This window comes from Lineus longissimus, chromosome 6, assembly GCF_910592395.1.
Source record: "Lineus longissimus chromosome 6, tnLinLong1.2, whole genome shotgun sequence".
NCBI classification, from domain to species: Eukaryota; Metazoa; Nemertea; class Pilidiophora; order Heteronemertea; family Lineidae; genus Lineus; species Lineus longissimus.
The window spans coordinates 17,801,332-17,825,400 of NC_088313.1; the positions used below are offsets into that span (position 1 = coordinate 17,801,332).

Consider the following 24,069-nt stretch of genomic DNA (forward strand, 5'->3'; position numbering starts at 1 on the left):
TAGTAAATTTCAGTGCTGTGAGGTACGAGTTCCAACAGTGTCAAGATTGCCATTTGAGACAGCTGGAGCTAATGCTTATCACTCCAGATAGTTTCAAAGTTTTCAAAGAAAAGCTGCATCATGATCAACAAGGCAAACCTATATGGTACGTAAGGTTTATTTAAATATTTACAATAATATCTACACAAGAATCTGCATCATGATAACACAGGACTCAAAAACACATGAACACATCATCATCTTTGAAAGGACTACATCGCATCAGGCAAAGAGTGAGAGCCTTGGTAATTTTTTACTTCCTCTTTTGCTTCTCATCATCTCTCCCTAAGAAAATCACTTTTCACAATCAGAGAGAGCAGGGTCTTTCAAATGACCCATTAAAAACTCCTTGCCCAAGTAGTGGTACCAAGTTGGTGGTACTGATATCCCTTCCCCCAAGAAAGTAACCTATCGAGGAAAGGAATCATAAACCCCTCCCACAATGTTTACATCAAATTGTCACCAACTTGGATCACTGTATATTAAACACAAGAATGAGCAGAGTCTTCTTATCCAAACCTTAAGTCATGATACTACCCTCCCCTCCCCTGAATAAAGTCAGATTCACTGCTGAAGGAAAGCAGCCATAGGGTCCTCCCCCACCCGTCTCTTCCTGTAATAAGCCTCCATTTCCTCCTCTGTAGGCTCCTTAGCCTCGTACATGCTGTTATATGGCCGCTTTCGTTCATCCAGCTTCATGAGACGATTCACTTCCCGCTGTCTTTCTTCTTCTTTACGTATAGCCTGAAGTTCAATAGTCAATGAAAACTGTTAAGAAAAAAGAAGCTTTCTAGATATTTCCAATTTCATCGAATACTTGTAATTAAAGCAATCTTGAACAATATGCCCTGTACCTACATGAATAGTAGAAATCTAGAACAAGGAAGGGACACTCATGATATATCTTGCCGACGAGTCTAAACCTGGCTGATAGTGGAATCTTTAGACCAGAATGAGTCTCAAAGAGAAGTGACATGCACTTCCATTATTCTTGTATGAATACCGAAGATGGAAATCACCCGCTTACCATTTGAACCTTCTTCTCCTTTATAGCCTCCTCATCCTCCTCTGGCTCTGACTCACTTTCGCTACTAGATGAATGATGCTTCTTATGCTTCCTCCTCTTCTTCTTTTTCTTCTTCTTCTTGTCTTTCTTCTTTTTGTCACGATTCTCTTGGTGCTCCTAGAAATAGACCGTTCACATTTAGAGTCCCTCAAAAGCCATAATCAAAGTGTAACAACCTCAGATTCAACATACCAAAAAGTGTTTCATACAGTATGCAAAATGGGTCTCTAAATACTTTTCTTGTACCAGTATTACATGTACCCCTGTGGGTGCTTTTTAGATAGATCGACCGCAAGACTTACCCTAAAACAAATAGAAACCGTATCAATCTTATTGGAGATCTGATTCCCATTTACTATCAATCCTTCTTTTAATCAGTATAAGGAAAAAAAGATTTAAAAACACGATATACTCACTTCTAATAATGTTTTTTGCTCGGGTTCCTCCACTTGCTGACTTGAAGAAGGTGCTCCCATAAGAACCATACTTTTATCCTGAAATCAGACATCAAATTTAACTTGGTCTGCAAATTACAAATCAGTTGAGAAACTGGACAAATTGTCGTACTTTCGACCGTCATACCCTATTTCGAAAATTTGAATTGTGATGAAATGCCATGCTTACCTGATTGGCATCTTTTCCAGCTTCTCCAGTACAATACGATCCTTTGATACATGAATGGCAGCACTTGAAACCCCACTGACCATCCTTCCAGTAGGAACCCCAGACACTCTGAAAGAAGCAATGTTAAGTCATGATCTGAAGTATAGCCATAGGCTTAGGAGGAAAACTTAAAGCAAGGAACAAGTCCAAATTGTGTCCATGACATCCTGGCCTGCCACCTGTTGTTCCTCGAATGTTATTAAACTAGACAATCAGAAAACATCATAGACCCTCAGAGAGTAAACTCACTGATGACGATGTACATGTAGCTTGGTCACAATGTTACAAAGAAAGATAAGACAATACAATCTTTGAAATAAGAACGACAATTCAGAACAGAACTTGTCCGTGGCTAAGTGAATATGCAGCTGAGGAACTTACTGTATGGTTATTGATGAAAACATCTTCTTCATATTTTGACTTTGCCACTTCTTTTTCTAAACCTTTGATCACTTTGCCGTGCCGGGAATACTCTACATAATTTTCCTGTAAAAAGAAGTAAATTTCTTTTTTGGTAAAATCAACTTTATCCTATTACAGCCAGTCCTCATGACCTAAAATTTGATATCCAATTTTGTCACTCAAAACTAAAAAAAACACATTTAGATCAATACTTACTGTCTGTGCCAGAAGTAACTCTCTCGGCGGAGCATCTAAATGTTCCTCTCCACCGTATTTGTCCAGGATAGTGTTCTTATGACTACTCTCGAATTCATCTGTTTTTTTCTTGAATTCTTTCGAGAGTAATTCTAACTTGGTCGGATCAGCCTGAATGTGGACTTCTGCTCCTTTTTCATAGGCATCCCATGCAAATACTGGAAAAGTGGAACAAGGATTTGACGAATTAAAATTTCAACATCAATTTGATCATCCCAGGATGTTCTTTTCACTCAGCTCATGCTCACTGTGGCTATTTCACACACTATTCATTATTGGCAACCAAGGTGATTTTCATACTCGTGTTTGTCCCACATTTAGGAATGCAGTCTTTCCTCAACAATATCAATGTCAGTTCCGGTGAGGCATTGTACCATATTCTATGCAGAGGTAGGAAACTTCAGACATCCTTGCTGAATATCTGACCAGATATTCAAGGAATCATCTATCAAATTTGAAATGATTACTGCCAGTTGTTCACTTACATTGTTGCTTAGCAAATTCATGCGCCTGTCCAGATGCTCGAACAAAGTTGTCACCCCCAAATTGTGCACTGAAAAGTTAAACGGAGAAATTACACTATCTCTCAGGAATCCCAAGAGGAGTCCCTCTGATGTCATATCAAGTGATAACCTCATCTCATTCTGGACTGTACCAATGATTCCAAGGAAGTAATGGCCAGACTACATCAAGAATAATGTACATGTAGTGTCATACACGATGGATATCATAACCATAATCCAAAATGCTACATACTCTGCCTCAGATGATTCCTTTGCTGTGCCAGCCAATGGATTCTGCCTCATCGATCTCGTCTTTGGGTCATAGTATGCCGAGTTCACGTCCAAATTGAATAAGTATTTTGCGGTGTCCTCTCGGATACGTAAGTTTCTAACTGTGATCCGATGCTTGCTCTCGAATTTCTGACCAGGCATATCGACGTCGTCAGCATATTTGTCTTCGTCCTCACCATCTTCACCTTGGCTACTCTGCAAGGGGGTAATGAAACAATGATATAAATGCAGTCAAGCTTAATCATGCAATTCTCATAAGGCAGGCTTTGTCTTCAACGTCAGCAAGGTGGTCAGCTGGTCAAAATTGATGTCAACATAATTCCTTGCACAGGCTTATAGCAGTTAGACAATCAAACCTTCGGTGAAAACTGAAAATCAGCTATGTTGTAACATCTGCTTTCACAGTCATAAGGGCTTCTTATTTGGTAAGGGGTCTTCAAAAGTCAAATTGGCAACAGGTCACCGATTTGTGGGGATATGAAATTGATGCTATCAGAAGCCCCTGGCCCTCCATTAGGGGCATGGACTCTTCGAAGAGTTACCTTCACAGCTTCTGGCTCATCTTGTACACCGTCTTCAACATTCTGATCCATTCTTTGAGATTTCAGCACTTTCTTGGCCTGAAGAGAAAGAAGAAGTAATAGGATTTAGACAGAACTTTGTAGACTTTAGATCTATCATTCAGTCAGATTCCACATCGAAATTTCACACCGATGCACGCTTTGAAATTGATCAGATCTCCGCATCTGCGATATTGAACATGCTGGGAAACATCTTTAGACTATCATGATATAAGGAAGTTACTACATAGCGATTAAAAAGGAACCCACAATCTTCCAGCGATAGGAAGTGCTCTGTCCAACAACACAACTTACCTCCTCTAACTTTGCATACTCCTCTATCGTCTCTTGATGTTCTCTCGGATCATAACCATTCCAACGATCCCTTTTCCCATCAAAATCAAAGTCGAGCTGTGGCTGGATGTATTCATCTGGGGCAATCTTGTCTCCTGTGAATCTGGCACCAATTTTCCTCGGTCTCTGCAAGTCGGAAGTGAAAGAAGAGTGAAATCTAGAGTCATAACTTTTTAGAATAAGTTGACTGATGACTTCAGGCACACTGATAACAAAGTTTCTCTGCTGCTCCACATGTTGAGAGATCAAATTATGCCAAATAGCAAATCTAATAGTATAAAACACCAACTGGGTAAAGATGGTTGACATGCAGCTATACCAACCTCCAAACAGTCACTCTTCTTGTGTGTCATAGCACCACAGTTTTCACAGGCACCTTTTCTGAATTTGGTGGCTATGCTGCCCTCTTTGATTCCTCTCTTGTACCACGCACCCATCTCGGCAAACTTTTTGACCTTCTCATCTTGGACCCTTTGATGGTTGAGGGTGGGTGCCATGGCTCCAAAGTACCATGGAGCCTGCATGATGTACTGGGGGATGTGAGGGTTGATATCTCTGGAAGACAAAACCAACAAGGTGAAAATAATCATTCAATGCTGTAAAGAGGTTTAATAATGCAACTTGTATTCATTTTTGAGAGTAGGATTCATTAAACCCTTAACCAAGGGCAACTATTGCACAAAAAGTAAGACTTGTTTATCTATTTGTTCTCCTCAGACATCAGAAATTATTTCAAATTCCTTACTTTACATTTCAAAGTTTTGACATGTGATTTGTCTATTTTTAACTTTGTCCATATTCACTGACCACAAGTAGTAGCTCAATGCAAAATGACCAACCTCAAAGGTGACCACAGATTCATACTCAGTTTCCAGTTAAGATCTACTTACTTTCCCTCTTCATCTTTCATAGCAGGTGCTGTACCAGCTTTCCTGGCCTCTTCCAGCTCTTTCAGTTTCTTCCAATCCTCCCTCTTTTTCCCAGGGGGTCCCTCGTCTATCCCACCTCCACCGTCCTCCTCCTCCTTCAGCTTCTTTGCCACCACAGAGGGTGGCATGTTTAAAACAAACGACATTCTTAAAGTTCTGAAAGAAAGGGAATGACATTGACAATTAATATTAAAACTTCACAATTGATGCAGTCCTCATGGTCCTCACATGAACAACCTGATTAGTAAACATCACCCCCGCCCTCATATCCAAAATTATTACTCGTCATTCAACACTCGGGATGCTCAGGGTCTGTTGCGCAGTTGCTGCCCCCTGCAGCCTGTGGCAGTGCATCAATCGGCGCCATGAACCCAGTGAACTCAGTGTCAGTGACTGTCACTGACACTCTGACATGACGTGTGCGAGATCTGTATTATCCTGTGGCTGAATGATTCAAGATGACAGCAATGATGTGGCAATTTAATGAGCCAGCCACTGATCTTGCTGAATCCTTCTTCAAAATTGAACATGCACTTTCCCATACAAATGTACAATATGTACAGTGTACATTGTATGTGTATATAGGCCTATGTACAGTGTGAAATGGTAACTTTTTAATATTTTTAGATCAAGTAATTTACATCTATGGCTCAAATGAATTATACAATATCTATAAGTGTCATCATCAACAGTTCATAAAGTACGTGTTAAGCTCACAGTATATGTTCTAGGGTTAGTATTTATACTAAAAACATACTTTATTGGTGAGTGTGAAATTTATTACGATGTACACAAAACGTATCCGCTAGGTGGCGTAGATGTGCTTCCGGTCAAAGAGCATGTTTTTTGCTCCACGAAATCATCTCATTTCTCCTTTTCAGTCCAAAAAATCCCGCATGTACATTCAAAAAATGATGTTAGAAGTTAACACATCTCTTTCTGTCAGTTTCTGAGTGATTTTTGTTTTAAATAAGTTAAATATTGATATTTCAAATATATTGTGTCTGTACAGAATTAGGAAGTACAGGGTAAACCAAAAAAGTTTCTCAACTCAATCGGGATAAAATCAAATGCGTGCACTGTACTGAGAAGTGCTGTGACGATTTCTTTTTAATTTAGTACTACAGATACACATCGGATTAAACCGAGAGTCTGTTACATCTGTTATGCATATGATAATTTCCAGTCGAATGTGTTGCCAAGATCCTCAGGCTCATACATCATTGACATTGATCTTGTACGAGTAAATAACTGAATTGCCCTTTGGGTTACTCTCTTTTCTTCAGCTACTGGACAACAAGTATCAATACAAGATGATGAGACTGTGGAAATAAGATTGAAACAGCAAGGAGATTAACCCAGTCAACATGCTTGGGAGTAAAACACTTTGGGGTGGATTGAAACAGGTGTTGCATTCCTGCAGACTCCCTGCAACCAGTAATGGTTCATCCATTGGCCAATTAAGATGGGCTACACATACCAGTAAACTGAAAACTAGACGGCAGAAACCATATGGAATTCGGAGTAAAAGGAATAGTTTACCATTGATTGCTCAGGTAAATGGAATTGGTCCTAGTCTTCCAGAGTTCGAAGATGTTGAACAAAGGTTGAAAGAGATTGATGAGAGACTTGACAGATTGAAAGACAGTGAATCCCATGGTGATGAAAACTATCATGTTTTTGTTTCTGACATCAAAAACCAGATTCATGCAACCTATTCAAAACTGAAAGAAACTGTTGGTGACGAGCATTTTGAGGAATTAAATGAGGCGTTGGCTGAGAAGACGAAATTGAAAAAAAGGTTCAAAAGTCGCAGAGCGGAACCTAGACCCACCAATGATATGGATTATGGTACTCCAGACCCAACAGTGTCCATGAGTGAAGTCCCATGCCATGGTTGTGGAGCACTCCTTCACTGCCAAGACCAAAACATTCAGGGTTACATCCCCAGTCAAAAGTTCATACCGCTTGAAAGAGAAGGACTTGAAAAGACATTGTGTCAGAGGTGTCACTTATTGAAAAATCATAACATTTGTCTAAACATTCGAATGGATCCTAAAGAATTTGAGCGAATTATACAGGAAATCCGCCCCAAAGTAGCCTTAGTGATTGTGATTGTTGACTTAGTGGACATGCCCAATAGTATCATAAGAAATTTATTGGAGATGGTTGGGCACAAGCATCATTTTTACATTGTGGGAAATAAAGTGGATTTACTTCCAAGGGATGGACAAGGGTTCTTAGATCGTGTTCGTAGAAGTTTGGAGAGGTCATGTGCTGATTATGGGCTGAATGGAAAGTGTGTCAGACATACTTGCCTTGTGAGTGCCAAAACTGGATATGGTATTGAGGAACTTGTGACAAAGCTGTTCAGCCAGTGGGATAGAAAAGGTGAGAAAATGTGGCAGGCGATTTCTGTTTTTGGTGTAAAAATGAATATTAGCCTCTTGTCAGGCTTGGCTCCGTGGTGTTTAAAAACTTCCAATAATAAAATAATGAGTAAGAACATAAAATAATGATCTACATATGTGCTATGTCGCTGATTTCAATTAATTGTCACTGATGCGAAACAAAGACAATTTAACTGGTTGGGCTATCTTGAGGATGGAGAAATCCCGACTTCACCTCTCTAAGGAGAAAGGTTCCACGGCAGACAGACCAGAGGTGCAGACTTGTTGATGCCTAATGCTCTCTGTAAAGCTTTGAGTTTCATGCTGACGATGATTTCAACTGCTGTATTGTTATATTGCAGGTGATGTATATCTTATTGGCAGTACTAATGTTGGCAAGTCATCTCTTTTCAATGCCATGTTATCGTCGGATTATTGCCGTTCTAGAGCCAGGGAATTAATCAGTCGTGCTACAACATCGACATGGCCAGGTAAGTTGTCTAGTCATTCCCTAGTCAATCATCAGTGCTGCTCGACTGGTTAATATAGGCCAAGTGGTCTGATTGTTATGAATTTGCAGCAATTGTAATGCAGAAGTTACTTCTATTAGGTCACTCTTTGGTTTATCGGTACGCACTTGTATCCTTTTCCAGGGACAACTCTGAGTCTTCTGAAGTTCCCCATCTCAAGGCCATCAAGAAAGGGGCTTTTCAACCGCACCCAACGGCTCATCAACAGCAGGAATGAGGCAGCACAGGAGGCTAAGATGGCACGGAAGGAACGCGAGGTTGATAAACTGCCTCGAACAGACAGGTGGAAATCATTGATAGGTATGATCATCCGAGTCTTATCTAGTGTCTCGGCAGTCTTTTTACCTCACTACTCTAGGTTGGAGAGTCTGTTGTTTTTGTTCTGATGTGATCAAAATCTTATTAAGTCTTCAAGCAACAGCTTACAACAATAACTCTGGAACAGATGTAGTGGAATGATGGTCCCTTTCTGCTAATTTGTATATCCTTGGGGGGCCTATAGGGATGTGCTTCACCTAGGGATGTGCTTCTTTCACATGAAAGCTTACTTTCAACTTACAGGTTTCATTGGCACAACAGTTGACTACGCACCAGATGTCAAACCAGATGCGTCATTGGACAAGGGCCTCCACCCCAGTCTTGTGTCATTCTCCATGAAGGATGAAGAGTTAACGCCGAGCGAGTATGATCAAGATAAACTCCAGCAACAACTCCTAAGGAAACGTACAGAGGAATTGTATGAAACTTCCAAATGGTGCTTTGATACCCCTGGTGTTATACAGCCTAATCAGGTAAGACTCCCCCGCCCCCCTAGTATTTGATTGCAGGTGAACATTCCGGACAGGAGGCACCAGAGAGGTGATTGTGTACATTTTATGTGGATATATCCTGGACTGTAATGGTATAATTCAAAGGTACTGCTATCGTAAAATATAGGGTAGCTCAAATTACAGGGACTCTTGGTTTTATATCTCAATCAAACTACATGACATTCAAGTAATGTGGCTTCAAGCGATATCAAACTCCCATTATTCAGATTAATAGGAGTCCAACCCCTTTACCACTAGACCACACCTCCCTCAATGACTTCTTTTTGTTCGACTTCTTTTTACTGTAGGTGATTAACTACCTAACTCAGCGAGAGCTTTCCAACCTCATCCTGTCGAAGTCGCTCCTCATACCAAGGACGTTCATCCTTCACCCAGGGAAGACGCTATTTGTGGGTGGGTTGGGAAGGATAGACTATTTGGAGGTCAGTATATCAACGTTGTCATCACGCACAGGTTGCTTTATTCTCCATAGTGCATGTGCAATTACTGTATGCATGTACATGTTGGTAGTGAGTATTTTGTTGAAGTATTGAAGTTCGGCGTAACATAGTCATTGATTCTTGCCAGGTGCCAAGCATTAGACACTAACTTGAGGGTAAAGGGTGTCTCAAAAGCCACGACTGGTGGGCATTTAACACTCTTTTCTAAGCCGGCAATTAGAAACTAAATTTCAGCTCAAATCTCTTCCAGGGTATCACCTATATCCTGCTGACTGTCCACTCAGCCCTCCCAGCCCTTTTTGTGTCAACAGACAAAGCTAATACATTCTATGAAGAGAATGTTGATACCGGGCAATTCAAGGTAAGCCCCTTTCTTATTTCTCTCTTTCAGTCAAATATCTTGAATAAAGCTGTGCATTCACTGATTGTATGTCACCAGTTGACAGTGAAGAACCTGGACCCATTCGTTAGGTAGACCGCCAGTTTTTACCCACTGAGCTTTGAGAATCTTCACCTCCATTCACCTAAACGTTGCACTATAATACTTCTTTCAAGGTTCCTGTGAGAAAGTCAGACCGGTTACCACCGCTCACAGGACAAGACTTCGACGTGACTGGTATCAACTGGAAGGAGAGCGCAGCAGATGTGGTGTTATCTTCAGCAGGTATGTGTCTTGTCAGTCTCTGTAAAATGGGTGCACAAATAGTAAAGGAATAGTATAGACAGAACAGAGGTGAGGAAATCTGAGCACTTACAAGGAATACCATATGGTAGTTTATGATAAGTAATGATCGGAAAAAGTGTGGAACATTTTTAGAGTTGCAATTTGATACAACTCTTCAGAATCATCTCTCTACTTGTTCTTGTAGAAGTCGCATACTAATTCAAGACTAGGGCAAATCAACGTTGAGATAAGTGTTATACTGCCTAGGCAGAACTGCAAGATTTAGCTGATGTTTTTTTTTCTTTTTTCAGGTTGGGTGTCTGTCACAACTGGATTTCAGCGCGTCGCTCATTTGAGGTGTTTTACACCCGGTGAAAAGGGTCTTTGTATTCGGAAACCTGCATTGTTACCGTTTGCTGTCAACCAGAGGGGAAAAAGAGCCAAGGGTCTACCAATGTATGAGATCAGAGAGTGAAACATTTGATATATCAGGCCTAAAGACTGTAAACTGCCTGCAAATGCATCCATTGGACCGGTTAAAACAAGTTTTGTTGTTTGTGTATTTTGTGTGAAGATCCCCACCATAAATCAATCTACGAGTACTTACATTTTGTTTTATCTTTTTGGTCCTATCAAATGAAGGGAGCCACTGTCAATGTAACCTTGTCACTGTGGTAAGATTCAGAGTCTTTCTCCGGTGTAAATACATCTGGGACAAGGATGGAATTCCTGCCAGAAAAGCAGGTCACGGTGAGAAGAATGAGACAGTTTTTCGCCAGTGTGAAGACGCCCAAGACCATGCAGATTTTGTAACTGTCAATTTGGCTTTATGGGACTTAGATCCAAGTCAAGTGGCCTATCTCCTGTGTGAATATAGAAATCACGGTAACATTTATTCTACCCATCAGGTAGAAAATGTGATATTCTTGTCCACAATCTTGTTGTCCTTGGCTTATCGAGCTCACCAGAGGTGTGATAATAAGAGAAGTGCAAGTTTCATTTGAAAAAAGAAAATTTATATATTTTTATTAGGGATAACAAGCATACTCTTACATCTTTAAATAAACATCTTCACACATAATGTACTTTCAACTATCTTATTGTGATCATAAAAGTGAGCCACACACAAGGACACACACCAATATTGAATTCATAGCAAATTGAACAACTGTGGAAGGGCCTACTCAGGTTACAACATGGACTACATGTAAGCTAACACAATAGCACATTGTTCCGACTCATCAATTTGGTCACAATCAAGAAAGGAATCCATCTGCATATTAAAACTAATGAGACAAACAGTCAAATCAGGTGTGAATTTTTGGATATAGCTATCCGTCCGTGCCAACATTTTAAATAATGACACTTGTAAAATTTAGCTCTGACTATGCACAATATTACATTCTTCGTAAAACTTTTAAACCAATTGAGTACAGTTAGCTTCTAGAAGATGGAAACATTAATGAATTATCAGTGCCAGTGGCCTAAAATGTACAACTACAAGATGAGAAGTTTTAAGTCCAACCAACATTCTTTGTTTTTAGGAGGAAAATTCCAAAGGAAAAAAATTGGGTGATCCTTACTATGTTCACCAAATTCATTTTCATGCTTTCATTGAAAAAAGAAACACACATTTCATTTGCCTGTGAGCGGCAAACACATGCCAGTTGGGCTGATGAAAAAATTCACCTCGGATAGGGTTCACCGTATGTCATGTATATACATTGCAAAATTCACAATCACGTATAATGAAAGGACGCCACAGGCAGGAGCCAGGTTGGCCAGATGAATATTCACACAGTTGCTGTTAGGGGTCTCTATTCTCTCGCAGGACATGTACAATGCAGATCAACACTATTTACTTCTGTGAGAGCAATCTTGGTACAGAGTTGAACTAGACCAAGTGCTCTCATTGTGCATGTGCATGAATGTACATGTACATGTACTACTTGGACCCCTAACTCCAGCCTGCAGTAACTCTTGAAGAATTAGTCGACTTTTACGACCCCTAAACACATTGCAAATCAAGATTTTATAAATTAAGAGAGCATCTATCCAGTTTTCAGACAAGAAGTAAGAAGTACTTTTACTGTAAGTAAACTGGGCCCTTAGTACTGGTGTATCTTCAATCTGACCACGCTGGTTGGCTGCTTGAAACCAGATTTTTTTTCACTCCAACCTAGTCCCGGTGTGGGTGAGCAAGTTGTTCATCAGATTGTGTCCTATGGGCTGCCCTGATATTATTCGGTTGAATATCGTTATTGTTTTGTAAATCTCCATTTCTTGGATCCTCGGCCGCAGCATCTGCTCCATTCTCCTGTCCCCATTCATGTTGTGCCTCGGACGGTTTTTCACTGTCTAAATCTTCTGGGCTATAAATAACTTCATGGCACAGCGGACAACGATCCTGAACATATAACCACTTCCGCAAGCAAACACCATGAAAGAAATGATGACAACGAGTAATGCGTGCGGTTTTCAACTCTTGATAGCAAATAGCACACACATCATTATGCAAGTCAATTTCTGCTGAAGTTGCTGAGGGCAGTGAGTTTATCTTATTCACAGCAGTCCGTCTTCGCATGAATGTTTTCCAACCTTCTTTTGCCTGAACCCAAATGTTGAAATAAGCATGTATACACATCATGCATGCTCTTATTGTCCCACCGGACTCAAACACCATAATCCAGGCTCCGTTACAAAATAAGAAAATCCCAAAGAAGAATTCAATGGTGCTTCCTGTTGAACGTACATAATATACATAGTCGTCTAATTCTTCCCAAAACGTGTCCCTGCATGCATCAACCATGAAGAGTGTGTACTGAAGTAATGATATTACAACTTTTAGTATGACTTCAATACTAAAGGCTGTCACTGCCAACAGCCATGTACTAACAGTATGTTGGGTCCATAAATAGTACAGAAAACAACTTGGAAATATAATGAGGAAGGCACACATTGTCAGAACTCGGCTGTGTTTTGAAACAGACGTGTTCCGAGAAGCACTCAGTGACATCAATAAGGGGTAAACCATACTATGAACAAAATGTAAAATTGCAGTAGATAATAAACAGAAGTTTCTATACAGTCGTTGAACCCGTTTATCAGCGTCTAAACCAGTCAATCCAGTCTGTAATGCCAATATAAAGAACAAAATTGCTGAAACTGAACCCATGTTTTGACCCTCTTCGTTTTCCGATCCAACGAATCCAGCAAAGAGAAGTCCAATATTTTGCGTGATGTATGAAACTACACTTGTCATTCCTGATAGTGATATCACAGTGTCACAGCCATAGACCAATAGAAGCCTGCTAATAGCCCACAGGTTATCCACAGATAGTGTGTAGTAACCCAACTTGTTGTAGTTTTCAAACACTTGGTACCCACTTAGAAGAATAACTTGATAGACAAATCTAGTGATCCAGAACACACGAAGAACGTCAGGTACGTTAAGTCGTATCCATTGATTTTCAATGTAGCCTTGAATACCATAATGTCGAATCGCATACCGACCTAGCATGTAACCCATTAGCAATGAGTGGTAAATGTGCTTTAATTTTGTAACCAGTAGTAGTAGGAGTTCTACAATAGGAAATACCATTGCTATCATGGGCATGTTACATACGACACGATCAGGGAGGCCGACAAACTTACACAGGGAGGGTAGGAGGTATGAAGAATAGGTGAAACATCGCATAAATGTTGAGAGATAATTTGTGTAGACTTCACGCCTCATCCACGGCGGTTCCACACGCAGATTGTTGAAATTATAAGACAATCCCAACTGCAGCGTTAGATTGATTAGAAAAGTTCTAATATGCTGTGTCACTGCTTCTCCTGGGTCCTCTGATAATGTCAATGGTTTCGAAAGTTTCATTGCCATGTTCCTGTTCCAGACATATGAGATGGCTACCATTCCCAGAGAGATAAGGTAAGTGTAGGTGTAGATCAATTGCTCTGTTGGCAGGAAGAAGATCAGCAGCGCACAGATGAAACCTGAAAGAAGAGAGAGTAAATTGTTCTATAATTCCTAAATCAATGATCAGGCAAAACATAGAAAAAGACTAAGTTCTAAGTTAACTTAGGACTATCTCAGCCCAACTGATCAGCCAAGGCCAGGGTATATAGATCCAGAAGGATTGTTTGCTTGGCTTTTATAATCAATGCCTGGGACAAATCAGAAGAGGGGGATTGTTCTCCACTTTCAGTTTCACTTCACTTCAGAGACGGTCAAAACTACGCCATGAACTTGATGATTTTTACAGAAGATTGAAACAACAACAAAACAACCGCCGCAGTAGTACTAGTAATACTAGTAGTAGTAGTAGGCACCCAAAACATACCATTACCAACGACGAGGGACACACAGTTTTTACTTACATATCAATGACACCAAGATCCAGATCAGGGCTTTCAGATTGATAACTGATTCTTCCGACGACAGAAACTCTGGGAAGAAAAACAGAAGGAAACTTCTGTTCAGCACGGAATCCAGGACGAAAAGTGGAGGGACTCTCATCACCACATCAAAAACAGCCATATATCTCGATCGAATCGGCATTTTATTGGCTCGGGGTGACTTCAAAGGAAACCTGGGATGTTTATGATTTACAATATATAGGTTTTACTAGTGTAATTTCATATCTTGGCAGCAAAATCAGGAAGTTTTTATCATTTTTATGTTGACAGTTCCAGCCCATTGAATGACCAATTCCTGTTTAAACTGCGCATGCGTCAAGCTAGACTTCATTTTGCGTATTGATATAAAATTTTACATTTTTACAAAAAATGCTAAAATAGCCTCTAATATACATCATTTAAAATATAAATACCTACTAACTAACGTCATGATACTTTTTGGATGTTTTAAAGATGTTAGCTGTGTGTAATTACTGAATACATATTGAACTAATTTGTTCGTGGAATGCTTTCCGTAGTCAAAATCTTTGGGTGTTGTTAGGCCCCCAAAAATAAATCCTGAAAAATCTTAGAAAACCTTTCATATTTCGCCTATTTATGCAGAGTTCAAGTTAAACAAACGGCCTAAAGATGCCTCGAATAACTAAAGATCATATTATGCTTTGTGCCCATGTCATTCTTCGGGTACCAGCCCTATTTCTTATGGATTGTTGGTACAAAACCAACCCGGAAGCAATCTTGGAAAGATATGGAATTGGAATGGGCCACATCAGAGATGCAGAAATGATCCTCTCTTCTCTGTATTATGCAGGTAACATGTCACTCATATAGCAACCTAATTCATTTAGTGTAGATGTTGGGAATGAATTGTTAGGTGTCCATCCTTCAAAGAGGCCCAAGTCACAATCTTGAAATTATAAGGACAAGGAGGACAATGCAACAACCACTGAACCAGTTAATCACCAACAACTGCACATCCTGGGCTGGCCAATTCTAGAAGAGTGTTGAAGACAAGGCAGGAAAACCAATGTTAACAAGATCTTCATTTGTGTTATTCAATCATGCTTGATAAATTTTTGTACCTGTTCTTGTTTCAGTCATCCTGATTGCTGTGGCGCTGATGTTTCTTCCCATGGATATGCTGTTCCAGCTCTACCTTCACATCTTGTGTGGTGGACTCCTTCTCCTGGCACACTTCACTGCCTTCAAGTATGTTGAAGAAGAGAAAGCAGAGGAAAATCTACATTCGTCCGTCTTTGATGACAATGGCAGCATGTACAGGCTGGGGATGCATCTTGTAATTCAAGTGATTCTAAGCTCTGTTGTGGCATACTTGATGCAGATCAAAGACTGGACAAGATTCATGTTACTCATGTACACATTGCCAATGATCGCAAGGGCAATCAATTTTCCTGTAACTGAACTTCATGTGGTACACAACTTCTCAGCCATTTTTACCATGCTTATGACCCTAATGGTTGTTTTTAACCATGTTGGGACCACCATCGATACAGTGAAGACAGGACTAAACAATGCCCATGCTATGGTACAGAACATTGGTTGGCTCCACTTCTTTTTTACTCTTGTGGACTGGTTCCACATCCCACCTCAGTTCTTCGTCTTCTGGGTCATGACCTTCCTAGCAGAGTTATACAAATTTACCTTTGTAAAGAACTACCAAGATGGTGTGGTCATAATTCTATTGGCAACTGTGGGGGAGTGTTGCTCCACCCCTATCAGTCTGATTGGATTGTGTATAACTGTGTCTTATACATCATGGTTCATCTTGACTTTGACTAAACTTTATCTAAAAGGCTGGGAAGGTATGAATCTGGAACGGGAGCAGACTGGATGGACCGAGGGTTTCACAATGCTACTCTTGGGAGTGCAGACTGACATTATGGAGCTAAAGGCAGCTACGCGGGCATTCTTGATGAGTATAGTCTTATTCATTGTGGTGTTATCACTCATCCAATCAATGTATGAACTCACTGATCCAGTTCTCCTTTCACTAAGTGCGTCCCACAGCCGGAATGTTGTACGCCACATCAAAACTGTCCTCCTCGCCACTTTCCTCTGGATGTTTCCCCTGCTAATGACATGGGCCATTTGTCAGTTCTTTGACCTGGATTTCTGGCTTTTGGTCATTATATCTAGTTGTTTGTTGACATCCATGCAAGTGTTTGGATCACTTGTTGTGTACTCTTTGTTCATCTACGATTCATTATTGACTGAACCTTGGGAAAACTTAGATGATGTTGTCTATTATGCGAGGGCAGTTACAAGAGTCTTGGAATTTGTTGTTGCAGTATTCGTTGTGTTGTACGGTGCTAAAGAATCTGTTTATGGGGAATGGAGTTGGATAAATTCCTCTATTTTAATCATACATTTCTACTTTAATGTCTGGCAGAGGTTGCAGACGGGCTGGAAAAGTTTCCTCCTGAGACGTAAGGCGGTGCAGAAAATTGAATCACTGCCACTAGCTTCGCCAGAACAACTTGAGGAATGCAATGATCTTTGTGCTATCTGCTTTCAAGAAATGACATGTGCTCATATCACGCCTTGTAAGCATTTCTTTCATGGTATATGTCTCCGTAAGTGGCTCTATGTACAGGACACCTGCCCCATCTGCCACCAGGTTATAAACTTTCCAAATGATGTATCAGAAGATGAGTCGGCCGATGTACCTGATGCTGGAATAAGAAATGATGTAGTTCCACCACCTGCTAATGAAGCGGAAGACAACCATGCTGGAAATGCAGATGAGGACGGTTTGGAAAATAGATTCTTAATAGAAAATAACGACTCTGATGAATGGGAAGATGTGGATGAGGAGGAGATCATTGGATACGAAGGTGGTGACAGTCACAGCGATTATGAGAGCACGGATTCTCTCAGCGATTTTGAACAGAATCCGTCTGAAAGGAAAGCCGACTTGGAATCTGATCAGGTGCGCCCCAAGGTTGACGGTGCTGGGGACAATGAGGCTAATTTGTGAGCATGACTGGGTTAATGAGGCTGTATCGGAATGTATTTGGTTTCCATGTCAATTTAATGTTGTGTTTTGTTCAAGAGATAATGTCGCAAACCAGCTGTCAGTCACATCCGACATTGTCCTTGTGTGTTGTTCAAAAGACGCTGTGGCAATGATGTTTCAGTGGAAAGCCATGTTTGACATTGTCCTTGCGTGTTACTGTTGTTCAAGAGACTTTGCCACACTGAGGTTTCAATAAAGTGACATTCGACATTTTCCTTGTATGATTTCAAGAGGTCGCAATACTGTTAACATTGTTAAATGATCAACCACATCTGAGATTCTTCCTATTTGTGTAGTGGATTGCTGTTAATTTTTCAAATACTTCATGGTATTCCCATAGGGGTGGTCCTTCTTAGCTTGGTTGACAATAGCTTGAATTAAATAATCACCAATACATCAAGTCTTTAATCAGGTTGGGGTGGAGGAAGGATGTGTAATCATTATTTCCCCAAACTGATATGCATGTCTGGTGAGGGGAATAAGTCATAGTTTTGTTCCACAATTATGTAACTGGGGAACTTGTACAATTGTCTCCAATCTCACTGTAAAACAGTTTAAGAGGGAGGAGGACTATGTTCACTGGTTCAAAATTTCCTGATATGTTGGATTATCCCTTTACATGGGCAATGAAAATTGATAAAACCACTTAGACAAGGCTGTCATATTTGATAGCCCTTGGTGGCAAGAGTCACTGGAGTCCTGGAGGGATTTTCAACAGATGTAACAGGCCATCAATTTGTAATTCTGTTTGTGACACATCTACCTTGAAGGGTACTTTGCAAGAAAGAACACTGTCACAATGCCAGGACGAAAGAAGGTCAATTTTTGTGTCGCAATATTATTGTTAAAATTGAGTGCCTGAGACGATGAGGAGAGATTGTAAACAGTTATCTGCATTCAAATCATTTTTCTTCCTCGTGTAATAAATATGTTATATGAATCTGTTGTCTTATTCTCAGTATGTCCATTTGAAAAAATGAAAGTAAAATCAATGGAATAAGTCTGCGTGCACACTCCTCCCAGAAGGGTACTACCCCTGGTGATCAGATTGGCCTGGAGATACCCAATATGAAGAGTCAGTTCAATATTGGTGGGTAATAGGGTATCTGCTCCCAAGTAGGCTCATTTTCAAATCTACACTTATGGTAGATGTGCATGGATCGGGGAAAAGTCGCCGAGCTTCAAGTTTTTGACTGCCAAATCACTCACAGCCCGACAGTGGTGTCGCCAAAGCATGAGTCTGGATGGGGACCAGCATGACCCATCTAAATTAGCTAAGCTTCAACTATGTAAAACTTGGGATATCCAAATGGCTCCCCTGAATGTTTCGATATAATCCGTAACAGCTGCCGCTGCATATAAATAGATTTGACGGAGTACAATATTCAATGAAATGGCCAGGGCCATTGTGCTCACCTCATGTGGAGGAAAGATGGATAAAGAGCATGGTCTTGTGTCATGTAGTGTTAGGTTTGATGTAGGTCCAAGCAATTACAATTTCCCCAAAATGGCCAATTTACAGTACATTCGACCTCTGTGACCTTGAAAAGTAGGTCAAATCAAAGAAGACCCGGGTGACACATTGAATGGTTGTAAGAATTAGATGTACCTATGATATAAAATTGGTGCCAATCGGGCAAGTCATTAACTAGGAATAATGGCATTTTGAAGAATTTAGGATTTGGCCCCCTCCCTGGAGGCCAAACGGCAAATCAAATCGCACCAAACTTCGGTACCTGAGATCACCTGACCAAGGGGTACATGTGTACTTAATTTGTGATCAATAGTCATTGCAGTTAAGAAACGTGCCATAGTTACGGCCTGACGGCGAATTTAGGCCATTTGGCCTCTGTGACCTTGACAAGAAGGTCAAATTAAAAACCTGTGTGACATATACTGTATGGTGGTTAGATGTACCCATGATATCAAATTGGTGGCATTCGGGCAGGAAGTTGAGGAATAATCACATTTTTAAGGTTTTTGGATTTTGCCCCCTGGTGGTCAAGTAATGAATCATATTGGACCAAACTTCGGTCCCTGAGATCACCTGACTAAGGGGTAAATGTGTACCAAATTTGGTATCAATAGTCATTGCAGTTTAGAAACGTGCCATCGTTACATCCTAACGGCCAATTTACACCATTTGACCTCTGTGACCTTGAAAAGGAGGTCAAATCAAAAACCCGGAGGATATATGATGCACCTTTGCTAGAAGTACCTACCATATTTTTTTCAAAATTTCATGACTACTATTAAGGGAGATATTGCATATTTTCACTTTTAACGTTTGGCCCCCTGGTGGCCAAACCATGAAACGAATCGGACCGAAACTTGGTCTCCCAGGTGTCATTACATAAGGGTACATGTGTACCAAGTTTCAACTCAATAGCTCTAACAGTTACGAAACGTGCCCTGCTAACGGACGACGGACGACGACGACGACGACGACGACGACGACGACGACGACGACGACGACGACGACGACGACGACGACGACGACGACGACGACGGACGACGGACGCCACGGTATGGGATAAGCTCACCTCTGCTAAGAGGTGAGCTAAAAACAAAACATTTTCTTGTACATATGTAAGACACGTTCATAGCTTTATTTAGTTCGAGGCCTCGCCTTCATTTCACATGCGATGCATCACTAACAGGCACTAAATGGTTGTGAAGTACAACAGGGACATCAGCAGAGCTATGCTTTCTGTCCCCATCTAATATGCAGAGTAGAAGCTGACAATGAGCATAAAACAACCACATTGTTATAATTTCAACAGACTTTGTAAAAACGTGTTTAGCACAGTTAACTGTCCAGCACAATTAGTCCAGCGCCATAATAGTTCCTTCTGAAGTCGAACGAATGACAGACTCCTAAATCCTTGAAAATCTCTATCCCTTACAATCCTAAAGTTGATTCCAATTCTTCAGAGTCCAACAGCGCCTGGAAAAAAGCAGAAGTCATCAGACACTGGTAGCATTATGTTTCTTCGTGCTCCAAATAATCACAAGGATGGGAAACAATGTGAACATCTGTTTTGAACGACTCCTCAGTGTTGTTTTGGGTCTGAATCCCCATCCCCAGGTTTCATTTGTCAAAACTCCCCATTTTTACAAGTGCATCTTAGGGTTCACTTTACTCTGATGTGTGTAATGGCCATTTACATTTTGGCATGAAATTGGATGACTTGATGTCGTCAAGGGACCAAACTTACTCGTATGATATCTAATCCACCAATCAATTCTCCATTTACGTAAAGTTGTGGATAAGTTGGCCAATCAGAGAACTTCTTAAGACCCTGCCGTACTTCTTCATCTTTAAGGATGTCGAACGTTTCATACTTTACCCTGGAACATAAAACACACTCAAGTCACAGCGAGATGTCTTGTGGCCAAGCCGGAAAATTGACAAAATTCCAGGTCACCCATTTGCAGATATGATCATCAACATGATTCGTTGATCTTAGCTTAAAAACGTAAAATCTACTGGTACATATAATTCACCTCAGCTAGAAACCATTTCGATGATAATGGGATATTTGCCAAATAAAAACTCCTTACTCTGTGTCATTCAGGATACCAACTGTGGTCCGACTAAATCCACACTGAGGCGCATCAGGGGATCCCTTCATGAATAGCATAACTGGAGCTTTGTTGACTAGTGCTTTTAACCTGAAACATTGAAGCAAGAACTTGAGTTATCAGCACCAGAAGTCACAATTTTACCAAATCATTTTGGAAAGTATGCAGACTTCCACATCACATTTAAATGGTTGAATTAAACAGAAAACAAACAGCTTATCATCCTTCTCTTACCTGTCATCCAAACTTCCAGACTTAGGAAGAACAGATTGGGACTCGTTATCTTTACTCCCAGTCTTAGGAAGAGAAGATTGGAACTCATTGTCTTCAATCATCTGTTTGATAATGTCCAGACCACCAATCAGCTCACCATCGATATAAAGCTGAGGGTATGTGGGCCAGTTGGAATATTTTTTCAAACCTGCAATGCAGAAGATACTCTCATGATTGTCCATTTCAGAATCATGAAACAGAATGGAATCCATCTCATTCAAGGTGAGTGCCCCTGGTGGCGTTTGTCTGTGGTGGCAAAACCAAATGTCTGACTTCTGGAGACAACTTTTGAGGTTTCCACCATCACCCTAGCCGTGACGTCAAAATCAACAATAGACTGACCACATAACTCGATAAAGTTCAGCCAAGAGGTGCTCATCTGGAAAGAAGCAAATTGAATAACTTGTTGCCAAATTGTTGTAATGTCTCACCTTCTCTAACACTGTTGTCTTCTAGAATATTAAAAGATCCATACTTCACGTTCTCTTGTTTAAAGATGCCGACTATTTCTCTGCTGAATTCTGAAAGTTGCAAAAAAAGACAGTTCGAAATATGATGCATCAAAGACTAACACTCTGGAATAAGAGGTCGAAGACTACTTTTCGTGCACCCATCCTGGCCTTTTGAAAAAAGAAAGATTTTCACCTTATGAAACCAAATGACAGAAGCTCAGTATAGTCTAAAACATGGCATGAATGTCATGGGTAGCCATGTTGATAGAAACTGCGCACAAATATGACAGATAAAACACTGGTAAATAAAGACGAATGGAAATTTTTAAGACAGATCTTGATATTGAAAGATAGCGAGACAGAATCTGGTGTATGTTCATTCTCGCTGTTATGCCAGCTGTCATGTTTGTGTGTTTACAAGTAGGAGCCACTCTGGATGAAAAGCTAAGCAGGTTGCTTAACAAATTTTGTTCAAAAAACTGCCTTACTACATTTTGGTTCCGCTTGAGTTCCCTTCATGAACAGCATAACTGGGCTTTGATTTATTACCGTCTTCAACCGAGCATTCAAATCCTGGAAATCAAAAACACTATTCAGTTATAAAACATGATATGAATACTTTAGTTATTGCAATTGTGGCAAAAACATGCTCATTATGAAAAGACTTCTCTACATACACTGTAATCTGCCATCTGAGTGGTACAAGTACTTCTGGTTAGCTTGAAATAACTGGAATAACCCAGCACTCATCTGGAAGTTTAAAGTGTCTCTAGTCTTTATGTCAAGTTTTACTCAAAACATCCAAGATGTTTGAAATAGCTTGTCCCCGTCCCCACTGCCAGGTAACTATGGTAAAATCAGGATCTAACCCATAACTTTACTATAGGATACTTTTCTATAGGAGTGATCCCCAACCTTGGGAATTTGAAGCCCGATCATGAAGGGCACCACTTCAAAAACATACCTCTTCTGCAGGTGGAGACGAGGCAGTAGCAACTCCTGTCATACTTTCAGCAAACGTTTTCACTTTTTTGGTCAGTTCAGGAGGATGAGCACCATTCAAGCGATATACTACACTGTCGTCTTTGATGAACACAAAAGTTGGTACAGCCTCTATCTCATATTTTTGGGAGACCTCTGGTAGTCCCTCGGCCTCAACTACAATGAACTTGATATTGACAGAAGGGACATCCTTCATTATCTCTGCAAGTACTTCATTCATCTGCTCACATTGTTTGGACCATTCTGCAGAGAAGTGTACCACAAGTACACACCTGAAATAGTAAACAGAAGAAATGAGTTGGAGTGAATGATGAGGCATTGTCATTGACGTTCGATTCATTGACATTGACGATTGAATTGTAAGTTCTATTTCCTATGCTGGAACATCGTGCCCTTTTTGCTGGAGCGGTTGTGGTCAGAATGAACTATAAAGGGACGACGTGACATCTCTGAAATGAGGAGTGATCACCACATCTTCACATGCGTTTGTGAAGAACTATGACTATGAGTATGATTCGAATCGAAGGAGATTCGAGGGACTATCTTTCCGTTTACCCCCATCCCCAGTCAGAGTTCCAGTTGGCAGAACCTGACCGCAACACTTCAGCAATTTCGAATATCTTTTCCTTCTTACGATTTATAATCAGACAAGATTTTATTGAACTCTGATGAATTAGACGGTTTTAGCAACATTTTGACTTTCTGTGTGAGCGATCCTCCGCGACTTGTTACATCCTCGATTGTACACATCGAGAGATGGCGGAGTTCTTCAAGGTAATAATAGGTGACGCAACCATTCGTTCATAACGCGGGAAATACGGATGCGCACGTGTGGCCCGGTAAATTACATTCAAAAGAGGATGCCCCCCTCCGTAGGATTTGTTACTTTTAAAGTAGGGGGTACCTCGTTGCCGCCCTTGGGCTTCTTTTGGCCAGGATTCATACTGGTGATAAACCATCCAATGGGTCATCTGAGGCATGAGGACATCCAGACATAACCAAATACACTCCCAGTCCCAACTCCACCTCTCGACTCTCGATTAGACATTTTGTATACGATGTGGTTTGGGAGTATCAAAAACCTATATCTCATGATGTTGCGGGGTAAGGATTGTAGGAATCATTCCTACAGGTAATAAACCATTTAACACCTTCAGCACCGAACCACGTAGATCTATCTACGCGGCCCAAATCCCCCCTCTTGGAGCTGGTTGTCGGAGTCTCATGGACTTCATGAAAGAACTACGCCATCTCCATCTTCAGGGCAAGGTAGGAACTGAAAATACCGTGAAAATACGGTTGTGTCTTTTCAGTTCCTACCTTGCCCTGAAGATGGCGATGGCGTAGTACCTTTATGAAGTCATTTAAAGTTCTTAACTACGCCA

At 40.7% G+C, this 24,069-nt stretch overlaps 5 protein-coding genes across 5 annotated transcripts; 2 read left to right on the forward strand and 3 right to left on the reverse strand.

The window, feature by feature from the left end:
- Positions 1-112: 112 nt before the first annotated feature.
- On the reverse strand, positions 113-5,877 carry LOC135488958 (pre-mRNA-splicing factor SLU7-like). Its single transcript, XM_064773959.1, has 13 exons — positions 5,820-5,877; positions 5,024-5,218; positions 4,457-4,688; positions 4,095-4,259; positions 3,762-3,839; positions 3,182-3,414; positions 2,911-2,978; positions 2,387-2,583; positions 2,150-2,254; positions 1,730-1,837; positions 1,522-1,599; positions 1,067-1,222; positions 113-783 (listed from the first exon to the last, which is right to left on the reverse strand). Exons 2-13 carry the CDS (start codon positions 5,206-5,208, stop codon positions 604-606), a joined length of 1,785 nt encoding a protein of 594 aa, XP_064630029.1. The 5' UTR covers positions 5,209-5,218; positions 5,820-5,877; the 3' UTR covers positions 113-603.
- A 4-nt stretch (positions 5,878-5,881) lies between these two features.
- Positions 5,882-10,518, forward strand: LOC135488956 (nitric oxide-associated protein 1-like). Its single transcript, XM_064773957.1, has 9 exons — positions 5,882-5,978; positions 6,349-7,453; positions 7,815-7,943; positions 8,106-8,282; positions 8,544-8,773; positions 9,100-9,234; positions 9,503-9,613; positions 9,808-9,916; positions 10,228-10,518. The coding sequence occupies exons 2-9, from the start codon at positions 6,430-6,432 to the stop codon at positions 10,389-10,391; spliced, it is 2,079 nt and encodes a 692-aa protein (XP_064630027.1). The 5' UTR covers positions 5,882-5,978; positions 6,349-6,429; the 3' UTR covers positions 10,392-10,518.
- A 17-nt stretch (positions 10,519-10,535) lies between these two features.
- LOC135488957 (protein TRC8 homolog) lies at positions 10,536-14,620 on the reverse strand. Its single transcript, XM_064773958.1, has 2 exons — positions 14,297-14,620; positions 10,536-13,912 (listed from the first exon to the last, which is right to left on the reverse strand). The coding sequence occupies exons 1-2, from the start codon at positions 14,475-14,477 to the stop codon at positions 12,096-12,098; spliced, it is 1,998 nt and encodes a 665-aa protein (XP_064630028.1). The 5' UTR covers positions 14,478-14,620; the 3' UTR covers positions 10,536-12,095.
- Positions 14,621-14,874: 254 nt separating this feature from the next.
- Positions 14,875-18,312, forward strand: LOC135489781 (RING finger protein 145-like). Its single transcript, XM_064775318.1, has 2 exons — positions 14,875-15,146; positions 15,433-18,312. Exons 1-2 carry the CDS (start codon positions 14,966-14,968, stop codon positions 17,331-17,333), a joined length of 2,082 nt encoding a protein of 693 aa, XP_064631388.1. The 5' UTR covers positions 14,875-14,965; the 3' UTR covers positions 17,334-18,312.
- Positions 18,313-19,960: 1,648 nt separating this feature from the next.
- LOC135489784 (glutaredoxin-3-like) lies at positions 19,961-23,417 on the reverse strand. The gene is made up of 8 exons (XM_064775322.1): positions 23,319-23,417; positions 22,647-22,956; positions 22,171-22,255; positions 21,662-21,751; positions 21,192-21,378; positions 20,937-21,047; positions 20,591-20,723; positions 19,961-20,319 (listed from the first exon to the last, which is right to left on the reverse strand). The coding sequence occupies exons 1-8, from the start codon at positions 23,375-23,377 to the stop codon at positions 20,275-20,277; spliced, it is 1,020 nt and encodes a 339-aa protein (XP_064631392.1). The 5' UTR covers positions 23,378-23,417; the 3' UTR covers positions 19,961-20,274.
- Positions 23,418-24,069: the final 652 nt, after the last annotated feature.